The sequence below is a fragment of the Taeniopygia guttata genome, chromosome 22, assembly GCF_048771995.1.
Source record: "Taeniopygia guttata chromosome 22, bTaeGut7.mat, whole genome shotgun sequence".
NCBI classification, from domain to species: Eukaryota; Metazoa; Chordata; class Aves; order Passeriformes; family Estrildidae; genus Taeniopygia; species Taeniopygia guttata.
This window is the reverse complement of record NC_133047.1, coordinates 4,619,348-4,636,909: the sequence shown is the minus strand read 5'-3', so window position 1 is coordinate 4,636,909 and position 17,562 is coordinate 4,619,348. Positions and strand designations below refer to the sequence as shown.

The following is a 17,562-nucleotide window of genomic DNA, read 5'->3' as shown; positions in this document are numbered from 1 at the left end:
TCCCTGCTGGGAACCAGCCCACTCCTCACGCCTTCAGGATTCATCCCAGGTTGTTTACGGGAAATAGGGGCAAAAATAATGCATAAGGGAATTATTTATAATTTTTAGCATCCTGGGACTCACACAGAGCCCTGGACATTTCCACACCCCTACTCCATGCGCCCCTAAACAAGGAGCTGCCTGGGAAGAAGGGGCAGATGTGAGCTCCCCATTCAGCACGTGGCTGGAAATGTTAATTAAACACAGGGCAATAAAACATCTGGAGGGCTGGGAGCGGGGAAGGGCCAGCCGGCACGACCCCCCGCAGCTGCCTCCTGCTTTTCCTTGGGAATCTTGGGCAGGGGGGACCGGGGTCACCAGCGATTTCGATGGTACAAAAGCCTTTTCATGAAGTATTTCAGGCAAAGCAACTGAAGAACCTTTGTGGCGCGGAGCGAGGGGCTGCCGGGGGGCGGTGGAGTCTGGTGGCCCCAGGGGTTTGGGGGCTGGAGATTGGGGTTCACGGTCGGGCTGTGGGTGGTGGGACGGGACAGAGACAATGCTCTGGAGGTGATGGATTAAGCCCCGCTTGGTGCCACCCCACCAGCCCCACAAGTGCCTGCCATGCGGGAACGAGCCCACCCTGTGGAAAAAAAATAAATAAATAAAAAATAAAAAAAGGGGGAAAAAGGTTTTTCGGACGAGTCTGTCCCGCTGGCCGGTCCCGTCAGGGCAGGACCCCGCTCCCAGCGTGGGGAGGGGTGGGCACGGCCCTCTGGGCATTCCTGGAGCGAGGGACAGGGGCGCCGGGGTGGGCTGGGGTCGCTCCGGCGTGGTGCCACCCATGGGTGGGATGGGTGGGATGGGTCCCCCCGGTGGGACATGGGCTCCCTGCCCCACGGGGCACACAAAGGGGGTACGTGCACCCCGGCAGCGCAGGAACGGTGCACTGAGGGGCGTCCCGGCGGGGATGGGGGCACCCCGGGACCGTGGGGGCAGCTGAACAGGACGGGGGGCACGGGTGGGAGCACCCCGATGGCACGGGACACCCTGGGAGGGATGGGGGCACCCGGGGCACGATGGGGACACCAGGGCAGGGTTAGGGTTAGGGTTAGGGTTAGGAGGTCCCCGGGAGGGACACGGACGGAATGGGGGGGACCGTCAGTAAGCTGAGAACACTCAGATGTGTCAGAAGCGTCACGCCGCGTGGAATGGGGGGACCACGGGTGGGATGGGAACGCTCGGGTGGGAGGTGACACCCCGCGTGGGACGGGGCGACCCCAGCTGGGGCACCCCGGGCCGGGTGGGGGAGCCCCGCACGGGATGAGGGCGGCACGGACGGGATGGGGAGAGCGCGGACAGGACCGGGGGAGCTCCCCGGACGCGCGGGGAGCCCCGGAGGCGGCGGGACCCACCGGTGCCCCGTGGGCGCCCCGTGGGCAGCGCGGCCGGCGGCGGGGCCGGTGCGGGGCCGGTGCGGGGCCGGTGCGGGGCCGGTGCGGAGCCGGTGCGGGGCCGGTGCGGAGCGGTGCGGGCCCGGCGGGGCGGTGCGAGCCCCTGCCCGGCCCCCGGTGTCGGTTTGCATCCCGGCTCCTCCCCGCCCCGCCGCCCCGCGCATTCCCGACCCTCCGGGCGGTGGTGGCGGCGGCGGCGGGGCCCGGCGGGGCCGGGGCGGGACCCCACGATGCCGCAGCTGGAACCCACGGGGGGAGACGACCTGGGGGCCCCCGACGAGCTCATCGCCTTCCAGGACGAGGGCGAGGAGCAGGACAAGGGCGCGGGGCGCGGCTCGGCCCACGGGGACCTGGACGAGCTCAAGTCCTCGCTGGTCAGCGAGACCGAGAACCGGGGGGGCCCCGGCCCGGTGGTCGGCCCCGGCCCCGAGGTGAGGCGAGGGGCGGCGGGGAGCCGGGGGGAGGCGCCCCCCGCCCGGCCCCGCTCCGCTCACCGCCTCTCCCCGCAGGCGGAGCGGCCCCCGCCGCCCCGGGAAAGTTTCCAGAAGCCGCGGGACTCTCTGGCAGAAGGTACCGGACCCCCCCTCCCCGCGCCCCCCCGCTCCCCGCCGCATCCCCCGGGAGCAGCCGACACTTCCCAACTTCTTTGTTTCCGCCCCCGGCTGCGGGCGGGACCCCTCGTGTGCCCCCCCCTCCCGTCTCCGCTCCTCGTCTCCTCCGGTTCTCCCCCCGGTGTCCCCCCACGGCCGTGTCCTCGCCCCCGCCTGTGTCCCCCCCGTGTCCTACTCCCCTCGTATCCGCCCGCCCTGTTCCTCTCCCTGCTGTCCTCGCCCCCCTCCCCCAATTCCCCCTCCATGTCCGAGCCCCCCCGTGTCCCCTCTCCCACCCCACCGGCCTCAGGGTCCGCCCCCCACCCCGGTAACCGGCCCCGGTAACCGGTCCCGGGTGGATCGGTGCCCCCACGGAGCAGCCGGGCCTGGGACGCCCCCGGGGCTGGCTCCTTTCGGGGGGTGACCAGCACCGGGACCCGCCACCCGCCGGCGCTGCCCCCGTGCAGCCGAGACCCCCCCCCCCCCGCTGCAGGGACACCCCCAGAACAACCAAGGGCACCCCCAGAGGGACCTGTCCGAGCCCCTCCCCTGCGGGGAGCCCCCAAAAGAACCCCCGAAGGGACTTGGGCACGTACTAAGGTGCCCCCCAAGTGGGAACCCCTAGAAAATCAAGGACCCCCCAAGCGATTTGGGCCCCCCAGAGGGACCCACCCACGCCCCGCAAGTGGGGACCACCCTCCATGAGAACCAAGGACTCCCCCAAAATCACTTGGGCGCCCTCCCCCAAGTGGAGACCCCCGGAAGAACCAGGGGGGCACCTCCAGAGGGACATCCCCGGGCCCCCCCTGCACCCAAGCTCGCCCCCCACCCCGCCGCCTCCTGACGCCCCCCCTCCTTCTCTCCCCAGTGGTCAGACGACAGCAAGATGGGGGTTTCTTTAAGGGCCCCCCGTATCCCGGCTACCCCTTCCTGATGCTCCCGGAGCTGGGCAGCCCCTACCTCGCCAATGGAGCCCTCTCCCCCGGCGGAGCCCGCACCGTAAGTGCCCCCCCGGACCCTCCCCAGCCTCTCCTCACCTTTTTGCGGGTGCTCAGGGCCCCCCTAAGCCTCACAGCCCCATCCTGCAGGAAGGGGACCACCTGATGCTAAAGAAAAAGGCCAAGATTTTTGGTTTATTTCCTTTATTTTTAGCTCACTTTGCCCCTTTGGAGGGTGGGGGGTTTGGGGGGCTTCACTGCGGGGGACCCGCCCCGAAACCTGACCCTGAGCTGCTGCTTTTCTCATTTAAAAGGGTTTTAAAGCCGTTAATGGGCCAACATTGGCCGCGGGGGGAGAAGTGATTAAGCAAATTGAGCGAGAACTGGGGGGGGGGGGGGGGGGGGGGAGGTGGGAGAAGGGGAGCGACCCCCTCCCCTCAGCGGAGCCCCTCGACCCCCCCAAACCGTCCCACTCAACTTCTTGGGCAGCGTCCTGAAGTAATTTCAGGGGTATGGAGGTGTTTTGGGAACACAAGGTGTTCCCTGCAGGGCCATCCAGGGAGGAATTCCCGGCCCCCCGAGGGAGGAGGGAATTCTCGGCCCTCCGGGGGTCCCGAGCCTGCGGGGAGCGATGCTGCCCCGGGCAGTGGTGCCCACCGAGTCCTGGCCTGGAGCCCCCCTCGCTCCTGATTCTCCAGGTGTATTTCTCGCTCCGGTGATGCTTTTCCACGCGTTATTCCTCCGGATCCATAGGGAACTGTGTTCCCACATGGAACGTATATGGGATAACAATGTTGTGGCGTTTGGAATGGTTTGGAATCCCGGAATCCGGCTGGTTGGCCTGGAGGGTTTACCGTATTTTTAGGGTTTTCCTACTTTTGCTTTCCTGGAAGCAACCGGTTGGAGTGGCCGTGAAGTGCAAATCCCGGGATGGGGAGGGCAGATAAGCTAATTATCCCGGTGTTTTGCCGGCGGCTGGATAAAGGCTGTATTCCCAATTTGTCACTCTTGGGATTATGAGGTTTTGGGGATGAAGCACGACTGACCGCGATGCCAAACACTGGCAAGGAATCCGGGATAATGAGAAGGGATCGGGGTTGGGATCCGTCACAAGTGGCCACTAACGATGATTTAATGAATCCCAGAAAAGGGATTAATTAGGGGCTGGAGCTGGTGTCGCCTCCCGGATGTTTGAGAGGGATGACTGGGGTTGGGAAAGAATGGATTTGGGCTGAATTCCGGCGGAATGGGGCCTCCAGTTAGCGCGGGGTGTGTGTGGGGGAGCTGGGATGCTGCTGGGTGAGTTTTGTGATGCTGCCGGATCCCACTCAAGCACGGAGAGCACACAGCACACAGCTGAGCTCTGCGCCCACCACCAACCCCCTTCCCTGAGCTCCCACGGCCACAGGGATCCCCCAGATCCCAAGATGCCATCGTGGCCAGGGGTGGGCACAGTGTCCCCGATCCCATATTGGATCCATCTGGGCACAGCATCCCTGGTCCTGTACCAGGTCCTGCAAGGCTCAACATCCTCAATCAAACAGAAAACAGCCGGACGGAGCATCCTTGGTCCTGCTCTGGGTCCAGCCGGGCACAGCGCCCTCGATGCGGTGCAGCACCCTCAATCCCACACCAGATCCTGCTGGCACAACGTGCTCCATCTCCTCTTGGCTCTGGCCTGGCTCAGCATCACTGCTCCTGTTCCTGCTCCATCCAGGCATCCCTGGTCCTGTATGGAATCCGTCTGGGCACAGCATCCTGGATCTGCCACGGGATCCACGCAGACTCAGCCTCCTCAATCCCTACTGGAGCCTTCCGGGAGCGGAATCCTCGATCCCGTACCCGAGCGAGCTGGAGGCAGCACCCCGATCCCCTCCCGGATCCATCCGGGCACAGCCTCCCAGTCCCGCCTGGATCCAGCACGGCCCCAGGGCACCAAACCCTCATCCCGGGATGAGCCCGGACACGTGGAACTCCGGGGTGGCAGGAGGCTGCCTTGGGAACCGTCTTTGTCTTGTTTCCTTCGGGTTTTTTGCCCCGGCATTGGAGGAAGCAAGCTGAAATTCAGGATCCAGCCATCCCGGTGGCCGTGGCATCCAGCCTCGGATTTCGCAGCCAGGTGCTGTGGATTGAACCGCAGGGAGAAGAAAGGTTTTGGGAGAAGAAAGCCAAACCCCAGACAATCTGCAGGCCAGGAGGTGCTCCGAGGAGGTGGCCGGGAAGGTGGTGGATCCTGGGGATGGATGAGTCTGCGGGTACCAGGACTGATCTGACAGCCAAACAGCTGGAGGACTTTGTTTTGGAATAACGGGCAGGAAGGCAGTGCTTCTGCATTTCTCCACTCCAAAGCCTTTAGAAATCTGGGATATCTGTAGAAATCTGGGAAATATTTAGGAATCTGGTTACACAGTGCCTTTCCACACTCCAAACCAGGAGAAGTCCCATCCCTCTGCCAACCCACCGAGCACCAACGCATGGATCTCCTGATCTTCAATCTGTGTGAATTCACTTGGCCCCTGGGTTATTTCCAAATGGGATCCTGGATTTGGGAAGTGTCCGTGGTCCCCAAGAAAGTATCACTTTCCTGGCAATTTCTGTCCAGGGAGTATTTCTGGGGCTCTGCTCCGATGGTGAAGGAATTTGTTGGAATTTAACAATGGCATTGTTTGGAGCAGCGTTTCTGCCTGGTCTTCCTCATGGGGAATCAGGAACTGGGGACCTGTCAGGCTGTGTTTGGCTCCTTGGGATCATTCCCAACAGCACAAAGGTCTCCAAGGTGGATGGAAGGGAAATACTCTGGATGTGCGTGAGCTGGATGGATGCAAATCCCTATTGCCATGATGCCGGATCCATTCCATCGGGATCGCGTGGAGTTGATGGGTTTTACCCCAAACCCAGAGTGAGACGGATCCATACCAGGGTGAAATCTCATCCCAGCATCTTTCTCCTGCTTGGGAAGTGGACGGGAACCAGGCACGGCACTGCCGGAGCAGCGGAGCCGAGACCACGCACAGGATTGGCATTATTCCCAAAAAAACCAGTTTAACCCCAGGAATTCGAGTCTGGAGGCGAGGATTTAAATAAATCCAAACCTTCCTCAGGCGTGGAATTCCATCCAAACAGCTCTCCCCGACGCCATGCCGGTGTAATTAATGCACCTCGGTGTAATTAATGCGCCTCGGCAGGCTTGCGATCCCAAAATAAATGAGGGAAAAATCCATAACCTGGGCTTATTCCGGCTTTTTTTGCGCCACTCCTGCAATGAATTCCCGAGGATACAGAGCTGTATCTGTCTCCTAAAGAAAATAGATCCTAAACTGCGTTGCTGCCAAGGAAAATGATTAAAATACGGAGTTTTGGCAGGAAAAAGGGTTGCTCCAAAAACCGGGCGGGTCTTGCTGGCGGTTCTGGCAGCGCGTGGAGGGTTTTTGGCACTGGGATGCGGATGGAGGTGTTGGAATGGGGGGATTTTTCCAGCGTGGGGGCTCGCTCGATGCTCGGCATCCTCGGACCACCGCAGCTCCTCCTTCCTCCTGCACTAACTTGGGATTTTCTGGTTTATTTGGGATTTGCCCTCCATCAGTGCCGCCTTCCTTCCCCGCCTGGTAAATATGAAGGAAAATCCCTGTTTTTTCACACTTTTTGGCTTGTCCGTGTTGCTGTGCGCAGCTGCTGGGCTGCTCCGGTCCTTCCCGGCCCTGAGCCCTCCCCGTGCCTCAGTTTCCCTGCTCCAGCCTCTCCCGCCTGCTCTGCAGAGCTGCCGCACACAATGGCCCCTTTATCCCCGCTCCTTAATTATGCTCTTCGGCTAATTACCCTGCGGGCGGAGTTTGTAGACCTACGGGAGGTTTCCACTCCCCCCCACCCCCCAAATCTCCCTCCTCCCTCCTTTTCTAACACGATTCCCAAATTAAAGCGATGAAGTAAGTGCTCGGGGCGCCTCTGCTCAGCCCTGGGATTGTTCCGGGACTGAGGCGCATTCATCATCCTTCTGGAATTCCCAGCAGCTGCTTTTCATTAGTTTTCCTTCCTTGAAGTCGCTGGGAGGGAAGAGGAACCCGGGGGGAAGTGCCCGGTGCATCCTGGATGGAGGAAGAGGAGGGATAAGGGAAGAAGGCTCGGGCTGTGTTGTGTTCCGTGGGGATGGGGTGTGGGAAGGTTGGCTGGGGTGCCCCTTCCCGCTGTGCCTCTTTCCCGTGTTTTTTGGCAAGGATTTCAGCCTGGGGATCCCTGGGGATCCCGGGGCTGCTGCTCAGGGCAGGGGCAGCGCGGGGAGCTGGCTGTGCCAGCCCCGGCCCGAGGATGCTCTGGGATCTGGTGGTGGATCCCGTGTGGATGCAGGACGTGAATGCATCCATTGAGACCCGGGAGCTGCAGACAAAAGCCGGGCCAGCAGCAGGATTCGGGAACAGGGAGGAGGGGGTGGGAGCGGGGGTCCTCCATGGGGGGAGCTCGGGATGCTCGGGGCCCCCAGCGTGGGGCAGCTCAGTGGCCACTCGGGGCTGTCCCCAGGGCCACTCGGGGCTGTCCCCAGGGCCACTCTGGGCTGTCCCCGCTGCTGTCCCCACTGGCAGCGCTCCAGCCTCACCCCTCCCATCCCACCCCTCCCATCCCACCTTCCTCTGCACATCTGGACCCAGCTCCTCGGTGATGCCACCGCTGTCCCCAAGGTGAGGACGCGGCATCTGTGGGTGGAGATCAGCTCGCACAAGTGCCACCTCTCCGAGCTCATCCCAAATTGAGGGTTTTTTAACTTATTTTTCATCTCCCAGCCACTTTTCCCACCTTCCCATCCCAGCCCCGTTGGCATTTCCCACCTGGTATCTGTGGCTGTGTTATGGGAATGACAAATATCTCTTGTTAGGGTGTCACAAACCCTCATTCCCTCCCCAAAATCCTTGTCCCCACCTGTGACACCCTCTGCCTGCCCTGTGTCATCCCAAAAATGCCAAAAGGGACCGTGGTAATGTCTCCTGCATCACCCCCTGTAGAAACCCGAAATCCTGATGGGAAAATGGAAAATAACTCTTATGAGGAATTTTTGGGGTTCTCCCTGGGATGGGGGTATGCAGGAGACCCCCTCCCCAAAAAGTCTCCTGGCTGGAATTTGTCATCCTGGTGTTCATGGGCAACATCTGGAGGAGATTATTTGGCTGGGAAGCGGATGGATGGCGGGGGTGGGGGAGAGATTTATGTCTCCTTGCCTGGGCTGTAAATCCAGCTGTAATTGGGATTTCTCCCTTCCCAGTTATCCCAGGGAAGCGGAATGCAGCAGCTGCGCTGCGGGACAGGCTCTGTGGGGCCGGGATGCTCCTGGCTTTTCTCCCTGACTTTTGGCATTGGGGTGATTTGTTGGGGTGTGAAGGACACCCCATCCTGCCTCAGGAGGGCGAGGGGCCAGCTCCCTACTTTCCCCTCTTCTTTTACCCCCTCTCCATTCCCTTTTTTCCTGGTTTGGGGTTTCCCCAATCCCAGTTGGTGCCATCCCCGTCTGCAGCATCCCTGGGTGCAGCCCCAGACCCTTCTGCCAGGGCAGATTTGGGTTTTTTCCCAACTTCTTATGCCCAAGCACAAAGTTTTAAGGAACTGTATGATGCATTGAGCCCAGAATCCCTCTTTCTCTCAAAAATCCCATTCCCTGTCCCTTCTGGAGCCGAATTTGGGTGTTTTTTTCCCAAACAAGGGGGTGACGCTGCTCAAAGCTGGATCTTGGGATGCCCTGGGGCTGCAGTGGCCACACCTGGACAAAGATTTTGGGGGTCTCTGTTAAACATCCTACAAACCCCCATTTTCTGCCCTAATGCTTGGCCTGCCCTGTCTCACCTGGCATGATTTTGGGATGAATTTTAGGGGAAAAGGGAGCAGAGGCAGGAGGGGGAAGGGCTGTTGGTTATCCTGCAGCTGTGTGAGCAGGCTGGGAATCTGGGGGTCTCTGGAGGGTCTCAGGGGACTTTGCAAGCCCTGGGAATTGGGGCTGGAAAAGGGATTGGCATGAGGGTGGGCAGCCATTCCCTGTCTCCCGTCCTGGGACAAAGGGTGGATGCCTGTGAGAATCTTCCTGGGTGCCTCCAGCTCATCTGGGGGTTTGGGGATGGGATGAAGCGCTGTGGATCACCTGGATCTTCTCTATGGGGGCTCCTGTGACAAACCGTGCTGGGACATGGTGACAAACCACGCTGGGACACAGGACATGGTGACAGACCGCGCTGGGACACAGGACACAGTGACAAATCGCCCTGGGACACAGGACACGGTGACAGACTGCCCTGGGACACAGGACACGGTGACAGACTGCCCTGGGACACGGATGTCAGCACGTGGAACTGCCAGGACGTGCAGCCCTGGGCTGTACAATCCCAGGATGTGGCACCAGGATGTGGCACACCGGGACTGGCACTCCTGGGACACGCAGGACGTGCCACACGGGACCCACGGCCCCAGCCGGCCCCGGGCAGGGGCTTTGGCCCCTTCCCAGGGAAATGAGCCCAGCTGGGTTGATGGCCGTGCAGAGGAGGATGGAAATGCCCCGCTGAGCCCCCCAGTTGGACATCAGGGGATCCCCCAGGGGATCCCCGGCCCCTTCTCTGCGGGGTCTGGGGGCTCCCGGGGGGATGGGCTCCAGCAGGGAAGGGGTTATCCCTGGTTTTAATTGGCTGGTAACAAGGACCCAGGACTGGCTCTAATCTCTCTGGAATGTGACCGATTTTCTACTATTTTCCTCTTTTTTTTCTGTTGCTGCTGTTTCACAGCTCGGATCCCCACGTGGGGGGACAGTGGGGGCTGTGTCCCCGCTGGAGCCAAGGGATGGGGAGGAAGAGGAGGGGAGGGGGGCTCATTTTTCCACATCAGCACCGAACCATTCACAAGCTCCCCCCGCTTTGTATATTTTGAAAGAGTCCCCCCCTCTTCCTCCCCCTCCCTTCCCCTTTCCCTTCCCCAGGCTCCCGAAATGAGAATCAGCCTTTTATCCCCCCAACCTGCCCCCGCTGCCGTCCCCCTGCCGCCTGTCCCCGTCCCTTGGCGCCTTCTCCGCTTACAGAGCAGCCCAGAAAGGCCCTTTGTGACCGGAGGGGGCTGGGGCTGTGGGTCCCCCTGGCGTGGGGGCACCTCCTGCCCTGTCCTGGACATGATCACGGGTGGGGAGCACCGGGGGGCTCGGCTGGGACAGGTGGGGGTTCCTTTGGGGAACCTCATCCTTCGTGCCAGAGAGCGCTGGGGGACAGGAGCCCACGGGGGACAGTGAGCTTGGGGGACAGTGAGCTTGGGGTGACAGTGAACCTGGGGGACAGTGAGCTTGGGGGACAGTGAACTTGGGTGACATTGAGCTTGGGGGACAGCGAGCTTGGATCCGGCCCTGGCACCCGTGGCATTGTCCCGGCAGTGCCCAAAGCATGGGAGGATGATGAGAAATCCTCATCAGCCTCGGGACTGTGCTGTGCTGGGGGGTCCTGGCGATGGAGGGCTCCTGGAGGCGCAGGGAGGAGACTGAAGGTGCTGGGAACGCAGGGACAGGGTGTCAGAAATGCAGGTGGAGATACTGGGGATGGAGAGGGGGATACTGGAGGCGCAGAGGGGCATGCAGGAGACAGGGGACAGCCAGAGGGGCACACGGGACACTTTGGGGGTGACAGAAGGAACCCCCCTCCCCAGCCCTGTAAGGGTTAACGCTCCCCCAAACTCATCCTGGGTTTTCCTTCCAGCTGCCTCAGCTCAGCAAGGTTTGTGTTTGGGGAAATTCCTGCAGGCAGCTGCTCCTGCCACATTCCCACATTCTCCAGCCCTGGCATCTCCAGGGACCCTCCCTCCCTCCCTCCCTGCTGCTGTCTTTGGGAAGTGCCTCTGTCCCCCCAAACGCTGCACAAAGCCCCTTTCTTTGGGGGTGCCAAGGAGACACCCCAGCCTCACAGCAGGATGTTAACCCAGAAAGGGAGAAAAGCCCCCAAAACCTCTTTGCCACCCGCCCGTGGGTTGGGGTGTCCTCAGCTGGGATATTTTGGGGCCAGAGGGTTGTTTCAGAGCTAGGGAATATTTTGGAATTGGGGGGAAGTTTTGGGGCAGGGGAATCTTTTGGGGATGGGGTTTTTTTGGAGGGCTGTAGGAATGTTTTGGGGCTGATCGGGATGTTGTGAGGTTGGAGGCGCTTTGGGGCTGGGGATGTTCTGGGGTCAGAGGGTGTTTGAGGCCAGGGCTGGGGTGATTTTGGGGGCTGGGGGGGGATGTTCCAGGACTGGGGCAGGGTTTTTTTGGGGCTGGGGTGTCTGGAGTTCCTGGAGGGCAGCGTGCCGTCCCTCCCACAGTACCTGCAGATGAAGTGGCCGCTGCTGGACGTGCCGGCCGGGGCCACGCTGAAGGACAGCCGCTCGCCCTCGCCCGCCCACCTGGTGAGAGCAGCGCCAGCCGCGGGGTGCCGGGTTCCCAGCGCCCCAGTGCCCCCAGCGCCCCCAGTGCCCCAGTGCCAGGTTCCCAGTGCCCCCAGTGCCCCCAGTGCCGGGTTCCCAGCGCCCCCAGTGCCCCCAGCGCCCCCAGTGCCCCCAGTGCCCCCAGTGCCGGGTTCCCAGTGCCCCCAGTGCCGGGTTCCCAGTGCCCCAGTGCCCCCAGTGCCGGGTTCCCAGTGCCCCCAGTGCCCCCAGTGCCCCCAGTGCCGGGTTCCCAGTGCCCCCAGTGCCGGGTTCCCAGCGCCCCAGTGCCCCCAGTGCCCCCAGTGCCCCCAGTGCCGGGTTCCCAGTGCCCCCAGTGCTGGGTTCCCAGTGCCCCCAGTGCCCCCAGTGCCGGGTTCCCTGCACCCCAGTCCTGCGGCCGGGTGCTTTGGGAGCGGCTGGGGCTGGGCAGGGATCCCCAGGAGCAAAGGGCTGCCCCCTGAGCCCTGCCCCGCGCTCTCCCCGCAGTCCAACAAGGTCCCGGTGGTGCAGCACGCCCACCACATGCACCCGCTGACGCCGCTCATCACCTACAGCAGCGAGCCCTTCCCGCCGGGATCGCCGCCCGGCCACCTCTCGCCCGACATCGACCCCAAGACGGGTGAGCAGGGCTGGGGAGCGGCTTGTGGGGCCTGGGGATGCTCCCAGGCTGGGTGCTGCAGCTCTGCCCAGCCTGGGTGATGGGTGCTGAGGGAGATGGGGGGCTCAGAGAGGCGTGATGGGTGCTCAGAGGGGGGATATGGGGTGCTCAGAGGGGGGATATGGGGTGCTCAGAGGGGGGATATGGGGTGCTCAGAGGGAGATGGGGAGCTCAGAGGGGGGATATGGGGTGCTCAGAGGGAGATGGGGGGCTCAAGGGAAAGCTGCTGGAGGGCACGGGGGGCTCCGAGGTGCTGTAGCCCTGCTGTGACCCCGCTCCTCGCTCCTCTCCCCCTGCAGGGATCCCACGGCCGCCGCACCCCCCCGAGCTGCCCCCCTACTACCCGCTGTCACCAGGAGCCGTGGGGCAGCTGCCGCACCCGCTGGGCTGGCTCGTGCCACAGTAAGGACGGGCTGACCCTGCCACAGGGTCCTGGGGGTCCTGGGAGCCCCACTGCTCACTGAGACCCTCCTCCTCCTCCTCCTGCTCCTCCTGCTCTATCCACTTCTCCTGCAGGCTCAGCAGGATGCTGCGGGCTCCTGGCGGGGTGGGAAGGGAGGGACTCCCTACTGCTGGAAAATCTGGGAGTCTTACAGTTGGAAACCAGTCCCAGGGTGGCCATGAAGTGGAGAGGGATCTTTCTTCCCCCTGAAACTCGTGTTTTTCTAGGCAAGGACAGCCCGTGTACTCCATTCCTGCTGGTGGCTTCCGGCACCCGTATCCCGCCCTGGCCATGAATGCCTCCATGTCCAGGTGGGTTTTGGGACAGGGAGGGACCCTCAGGGCCCCACTGCAGCTGGCACTGGCTGTGGGACACTTGGCTGCACACAGAGCATAGGCACAGAGCGGTCCCAGGAGATGGGGGTGGTCTCCTCAGCTGAAAATGCCCCGGAGGGTGTGGAGGAGCAGCACATCCACATCCCATCGTGGGGCTGGATCAGTGCCACCATCTCAGGGCTGGGATGGGATCTGGGGGCGTTCAGGTGGACTCAGGGTGTCCAGCGTGGATTTGGGGTTATAGGGAGGATTGGGGCTCCGGCATGGTTTCGGGGCGTGCACTGGGGGTTCTGGTGTGTTCCCAGGGTTTCCAGCTCACCTGGGCTGAGGCGGTGGTCTCTCAGCCCAGGAGGTTCTCGGGGGGTCACTGGCTGCCTGCTGAGCTGCCCCGCTCTCGTGTCCCCCCGCTGCAGTTTGATGTCCAGCCGCTTCTCCCCGCACATGGTCCCGCCGCCCGCGCACGGGCTGCACCCCTCGGGCATCCCGCACCCCACCATCGTCTCGCCCATCGTCAAGCAGGAGCCCTCCCAGCCCAGCTCCAGCCCCGGAGGCAGCTCGTGAGTGGGGCCGGGCCGTGGGGCCGGGGGCTGCTCCTGGGGGGGGTCCTGAGCCCTGTCCCGCTCCTTGCAGGAAATCCCCCGCGGCAGTGAAGAAGGAGGAGGAGAAGAAGCCCCACATCAAGAAGCCTCTCAATGCCTTCATGCTGTACATGAAGGAGATGAGGGCCAAGGTGGTGGCCGAGTGCACGCTGAAGGAGAGCGCGGCCATCAACCAGATCCTGGGCCGGCGGGTACGGCCCCACAGGGACCCCTCAGAGCCCCTGGCTGCCCTTCTCCCCGTGGGTCAGACCCACAGCTGGGGCTCTGCCAGCCCGGGGAGCCCCAGGCAGCTGCTGGTGACCGGGATGGGGTGGGATGGAGCTCTGCAGCCCTGGGCAGGAGGTGCTCGGGGTCAGCAGTGTGGATTCTGGGATTCCAGCTGCCTCCCTGGGCATTCTAGCACGTACTCGGTGTTTCTGGTGAGCATTTGGGGTCTCTAGTGTGGATCTGGAGCCTCCAGCATGGATCTGGGGATCTCCAGAGTGGCTGTGGGGTCTCCACAGTGGCTCTGGGGGTTCCCAGCCTGGCTCTGGGGTTCCTAGAGTGGCTCTGGGGTTCCTCGAGTGGCTCTGAGGTTCCTAGAGTGGCTCTGGGGGTTCCCAGTCTGGCTCTGGGGGTTCCCAGCCTGGCTCTGGGGTTCCTAGAGTGGCTCTGGGGTTCCTCGAGTGGCTCTGGGGTTCCTCGAGTGGCTCTGAGGTTCCTAGAGTGGCTCTGGGGGTTCCCAGTCTGGCTCTGGGGGTTCCCAGTCTGGCTCTGGGGGTTCCCAGCCTGGCTCTGGGGGTTCCTAGAGTGGCTCTGGGGTTCCCAGCCTGGCTCTGGGCTCTCCAGCCTGGCTCTGGGCTCTCCAGCGTGCTCTCCCCGCAGTGGCACTCGCTGTCGCGGGAGGAACAGGCCAAGTACTACGAGCTGGCGCGGAAGGAGCGGCAGCTGCACTCGCAGCTCTACCCGACCTGGTCGGCGCGGGACAACTACGTACGTGTGGCCCTGGCTGCGCTCGGGGCCGTGGGGCACTTGCCGAGCCCCGTGGGCGCTGTGCCCCCGCTGTGGAGGGGCCGTGGGTGTCGGGAGGAGCTGACATCCCGTTTTGCAGGGCAAGAAGAAGAAGCGGAAGCGCGAGAAGCTGGCACAGCAGCAGAGCCAGGACACGGACGGTGAGTACCCGCGCCGCGCCCGCCCCAGCGCCGCGCCCCGGCGCTCACGCCGCGCCTGTCCCCGCAGGCTCCCTGCCCTCCAGGAGCAAGAAGCCGTGCGTGCCCTACCTGCCGGCCGAGAAGCCGTGCGCCAGCCCGGCCTCGTCCCACGGCAGCATGCTGGACTCGCCGGCCACGCCGTCGGCCGCGCTGGCCTCGCCGGCCGCGCCGGCCGCCACGCACTCGGAGCAGGCCCAGCCGCTCTCGCTCACCACCAAGCCCGAGGCCCGGGCTCAGCTCGCCGTCCTCGCCAGCAAAGCCTCCTCTTCCTCCTCCTCCTCCTCCTCCTCCTGCGGCCTCGGCAGCCCGCCCTCGCTGCTCTCCAGAGCCGTGCCCTTCGCCTCGGCGAGCCCCGCGGCCCTGCTGGCCTCCCCGCCCGGCTCCGTGCCGCCCGCGCTGCAGACGCAGCCGCTGTCCCTGGTCACCAAACCCGCCGACTGAGGGACGAGCCTCCGTCCCCAGCCCCCGCCCCGCCCCGCTGTACATTGCAGAAGCCACAATCAAGATTCAAACGCAGCCAAAACCATTATTGGTCAATATTTGACCCTTTCTGAACTCTTTGGAAGCAGACTCTGGAGGAAAGGGGTTTCTGCTCAGAGCTGCTGCCAGCAGTCAACCTAAAGACTGTTTTTATTAAAAAAAAAGGAAAAAAAAAAGGAAAAAAAATAATGGAATAGACCCTCCGCAAGCTGCCGACGATGGGGATCTCTGTGGGATGAGCTGAGTGCCCGTCGCTGCCGTGGGGCACAGGGATGAAACCCGCACCAAACACGGCAGGTGTTGACTGGAACTGGCGCTCCATCCCGGATCCAGGAGCAGGAACGCCTCCAGCTGCTCCCAAAATCCTGCTCCCATCCCCAGCTCCATCCTCGCAGGGAGCTGCTCCTGCCCCGGGGATGCCGCTTCGTCAGTGCTGCTCCTGCCCGCAGTGGTGCTGGGGCGGGCAGGGTCTGGGGCTGAGCCCTGGGAGGGGTTGTGTTTTTATCACCTCAAAATCCTGTTATTTTTCACAAAAGGAAATAAAACTACAGCTGCAGCTCACGGTGTGAGTGTGGTCTGTGTGGGAAGTGCTCGCTCCTTCTCCTCTGCCACCTTCCTGGGAAATACCTCGGGACGGAGCTCCAGTCCTGCTCCTGGGCTCCAGCACCCCCTGAACACCTCTGCTGATGGGCTCAGGGGGATTTCGGGGTGTCCACCCACAGTGGACAGCTTGCTGGAGTTATCCAGGCACCAGGACATGAGGGGTTGGGTGAACCAGTGCCCGAGAAGCTGGAGAGTGGGAGGTACTGGTGTGTACTGGGTCCTCTGGGGCTGCTTCTTCCAAACCAGGGATGGGAAAGGACCAGCAGAAAACCAACCCGATGGATTTTAAACCCACTTGGAGTCCTCAGTCAGTTCAATACTTGGGTGTATCAGGACTCTTCTCACTCCTTGTGTTTTAGCAGGAAAAACCTCTCAGTTTTCCCCCTGGAACTTACGATTTTGTCTCTGTTGCAGACTGACTTGGAGCTGCACCTGCCTGGAGCTAATTTAAGGGGTTCACAGTCCTGTTCCGTTCCCCTCTGGAACTTCCTGCCCTGCTCCTGTCTCCCAGGCCCACCTGGCTGCTCTGCCTGCACCCCACCTGTGCTTTGGGGACCCTGGTTCCCAGGCGTGGTGGTGGGTAAGGCCATCCCGTAGCTGCTGGGTCTGGTGGGACTTTGGTGCATTTGGGGGGATCAGGGACACTTTTTCCTCCTGTTGTGACATTTCTCTTCTCCTTTCCAGTGCTGAGAAGCCACCAGGGAAGTATTTTTAAGGAAGTGGAGCAGCAGCAGGCACCTGTTTGCAGGTAGAGGGAAAAGGGAACTTCACGGTGACTGAGGAGGATCTGTCTGTGTTTTCCAGATGTTGGCATCCATATCTGCAGCAGAGGAGACCTGGATTTGAGGATTTTCACGTCAGAGCTGGGCAGAACTACAAAAACTCACGCCTGAACCAGGCCCCAGCTACGTGAGCCCTTGGCTGAGCCCTGGGGTCACACCTGGGGCCAGCGCCATCTCCAAAACCTTGTGAAAGCTCCTGATGCCTTTGCAAGCAGCAGTGGGGCCTCCAGCAGGAGCGTGGCTACTTTATCCAGCTCAGGACCATCATGTGGACAGCTGGAATTGCCAGCTTGGAGCATCCCAGAGCTGCCAGAGTCAAGCTGGGACTCAGCTCAGGCGGCTGCTGGGTGCCACAAAATCCTCCGAGTGCCCCGAGCATCCTTACTGTTGTCACACCCAAATCTGGGACATGCTTCCACTCCACGTTATTTAAATGTCTTGCTTTCAGAGAGAAAACCCTGTAAATTCTGGAGTGGAGCACAGTAACTTCTCGGGAGGAGCAGCCACGTGTCGCGCGGCCGTGCGAGCACCGGGGCGGAGGGGATTAGGGTGTCGCCCAAAACGTGCGTGGCTGTGGCTCGAAAAGAGGCAAAACAGAGCTTTTTGGAGAGAAGCTGCTCCAAGAAGCTGGTTTTGGTGAGGAGCACCCCGCGCTGCGGACAAGCAGCTCCTTGAATTGGATTTCATGGGACATTAGAGGCATGGAGAGACCTGTCACAAGGATTAAACCCGAGCCAGAGCCAGACAGCTTCAAACAGATGTTGGGCTTCAGCAGGAGAATATTCCTTTGTTTGACTCTGTGTTTTCCCATACGGAAAAGGAACATCTGTTCCAAAGCTTTCGTGGTGCTCCGGAGCTGGGACGGGATGGGATTATCCCTGCCAGGAGCAATCGGTCACCAAGCCCGGCTCCTGGGGGAGAAGGTGACACCAGGGGTGCTCCAGCCCTGGCTGGACCCCCTGGAACAGATCACGGGATCAATAGACCCCTCACGCCTGCAGCTGGATAAAAATCCCGGGCTCAGAGTGGTTCTCTGTGGAAAATGGGTCCTGCTGGATTTTATTTGTCCTCTGGAGCACTTCTACAGGAGGTGTGTCTGACCAAGGGAGAGCA

General features: G+C 62.2%; 1 protein-coding gene across 2 annotated transcripts; it reads left to right on the top strand.

Moving 5' to 3' along the window:
• Positions 1-1,564: 1,564 nt before the first annotated feature.
• On the top strand, positions 1,565-15,620 carry TCF7L1 (transcription factor 7 like 1). 2 transcript variants are annotated; one of them, XM_041720637.2, is made up of 12 exons: positions 1,565-1,864; positions 1,943-2,003; positions 2,892-3,022; positions 11,259-11,342; positions 11,847-11,979; positions 12,318-12,420; positions 12,688-12,771; positions 13,209-13,352; positions 13,426-13,585; positions 14,259-14,366; positions 14,485-14,545; positions 14,613-15,620. In XM_041720637.2, the coding sequence occupies exons 1-12, from the start codon at positions 1,664-1,666 to the stop codon at positions 15,023-15,025; spliced, it is 1,683 nt and encodes a 560-aa protein (XP_041576571.2). In that variant the 5' UTR covers positions 1,565-1,663; the 3' UTR covers positions 15,026-15,620. The 2 variants fall into 2 exon arrangements, with proteins under 2 accessions (XP_041576571.2, XP_072773878.1); XM_072917777.1 differs by having other exon boundaries at positions 1,574-2,003.
• The last annotated feature ends 1,942 nt before the right edge of the window (positions 15,621-17,562 follow it).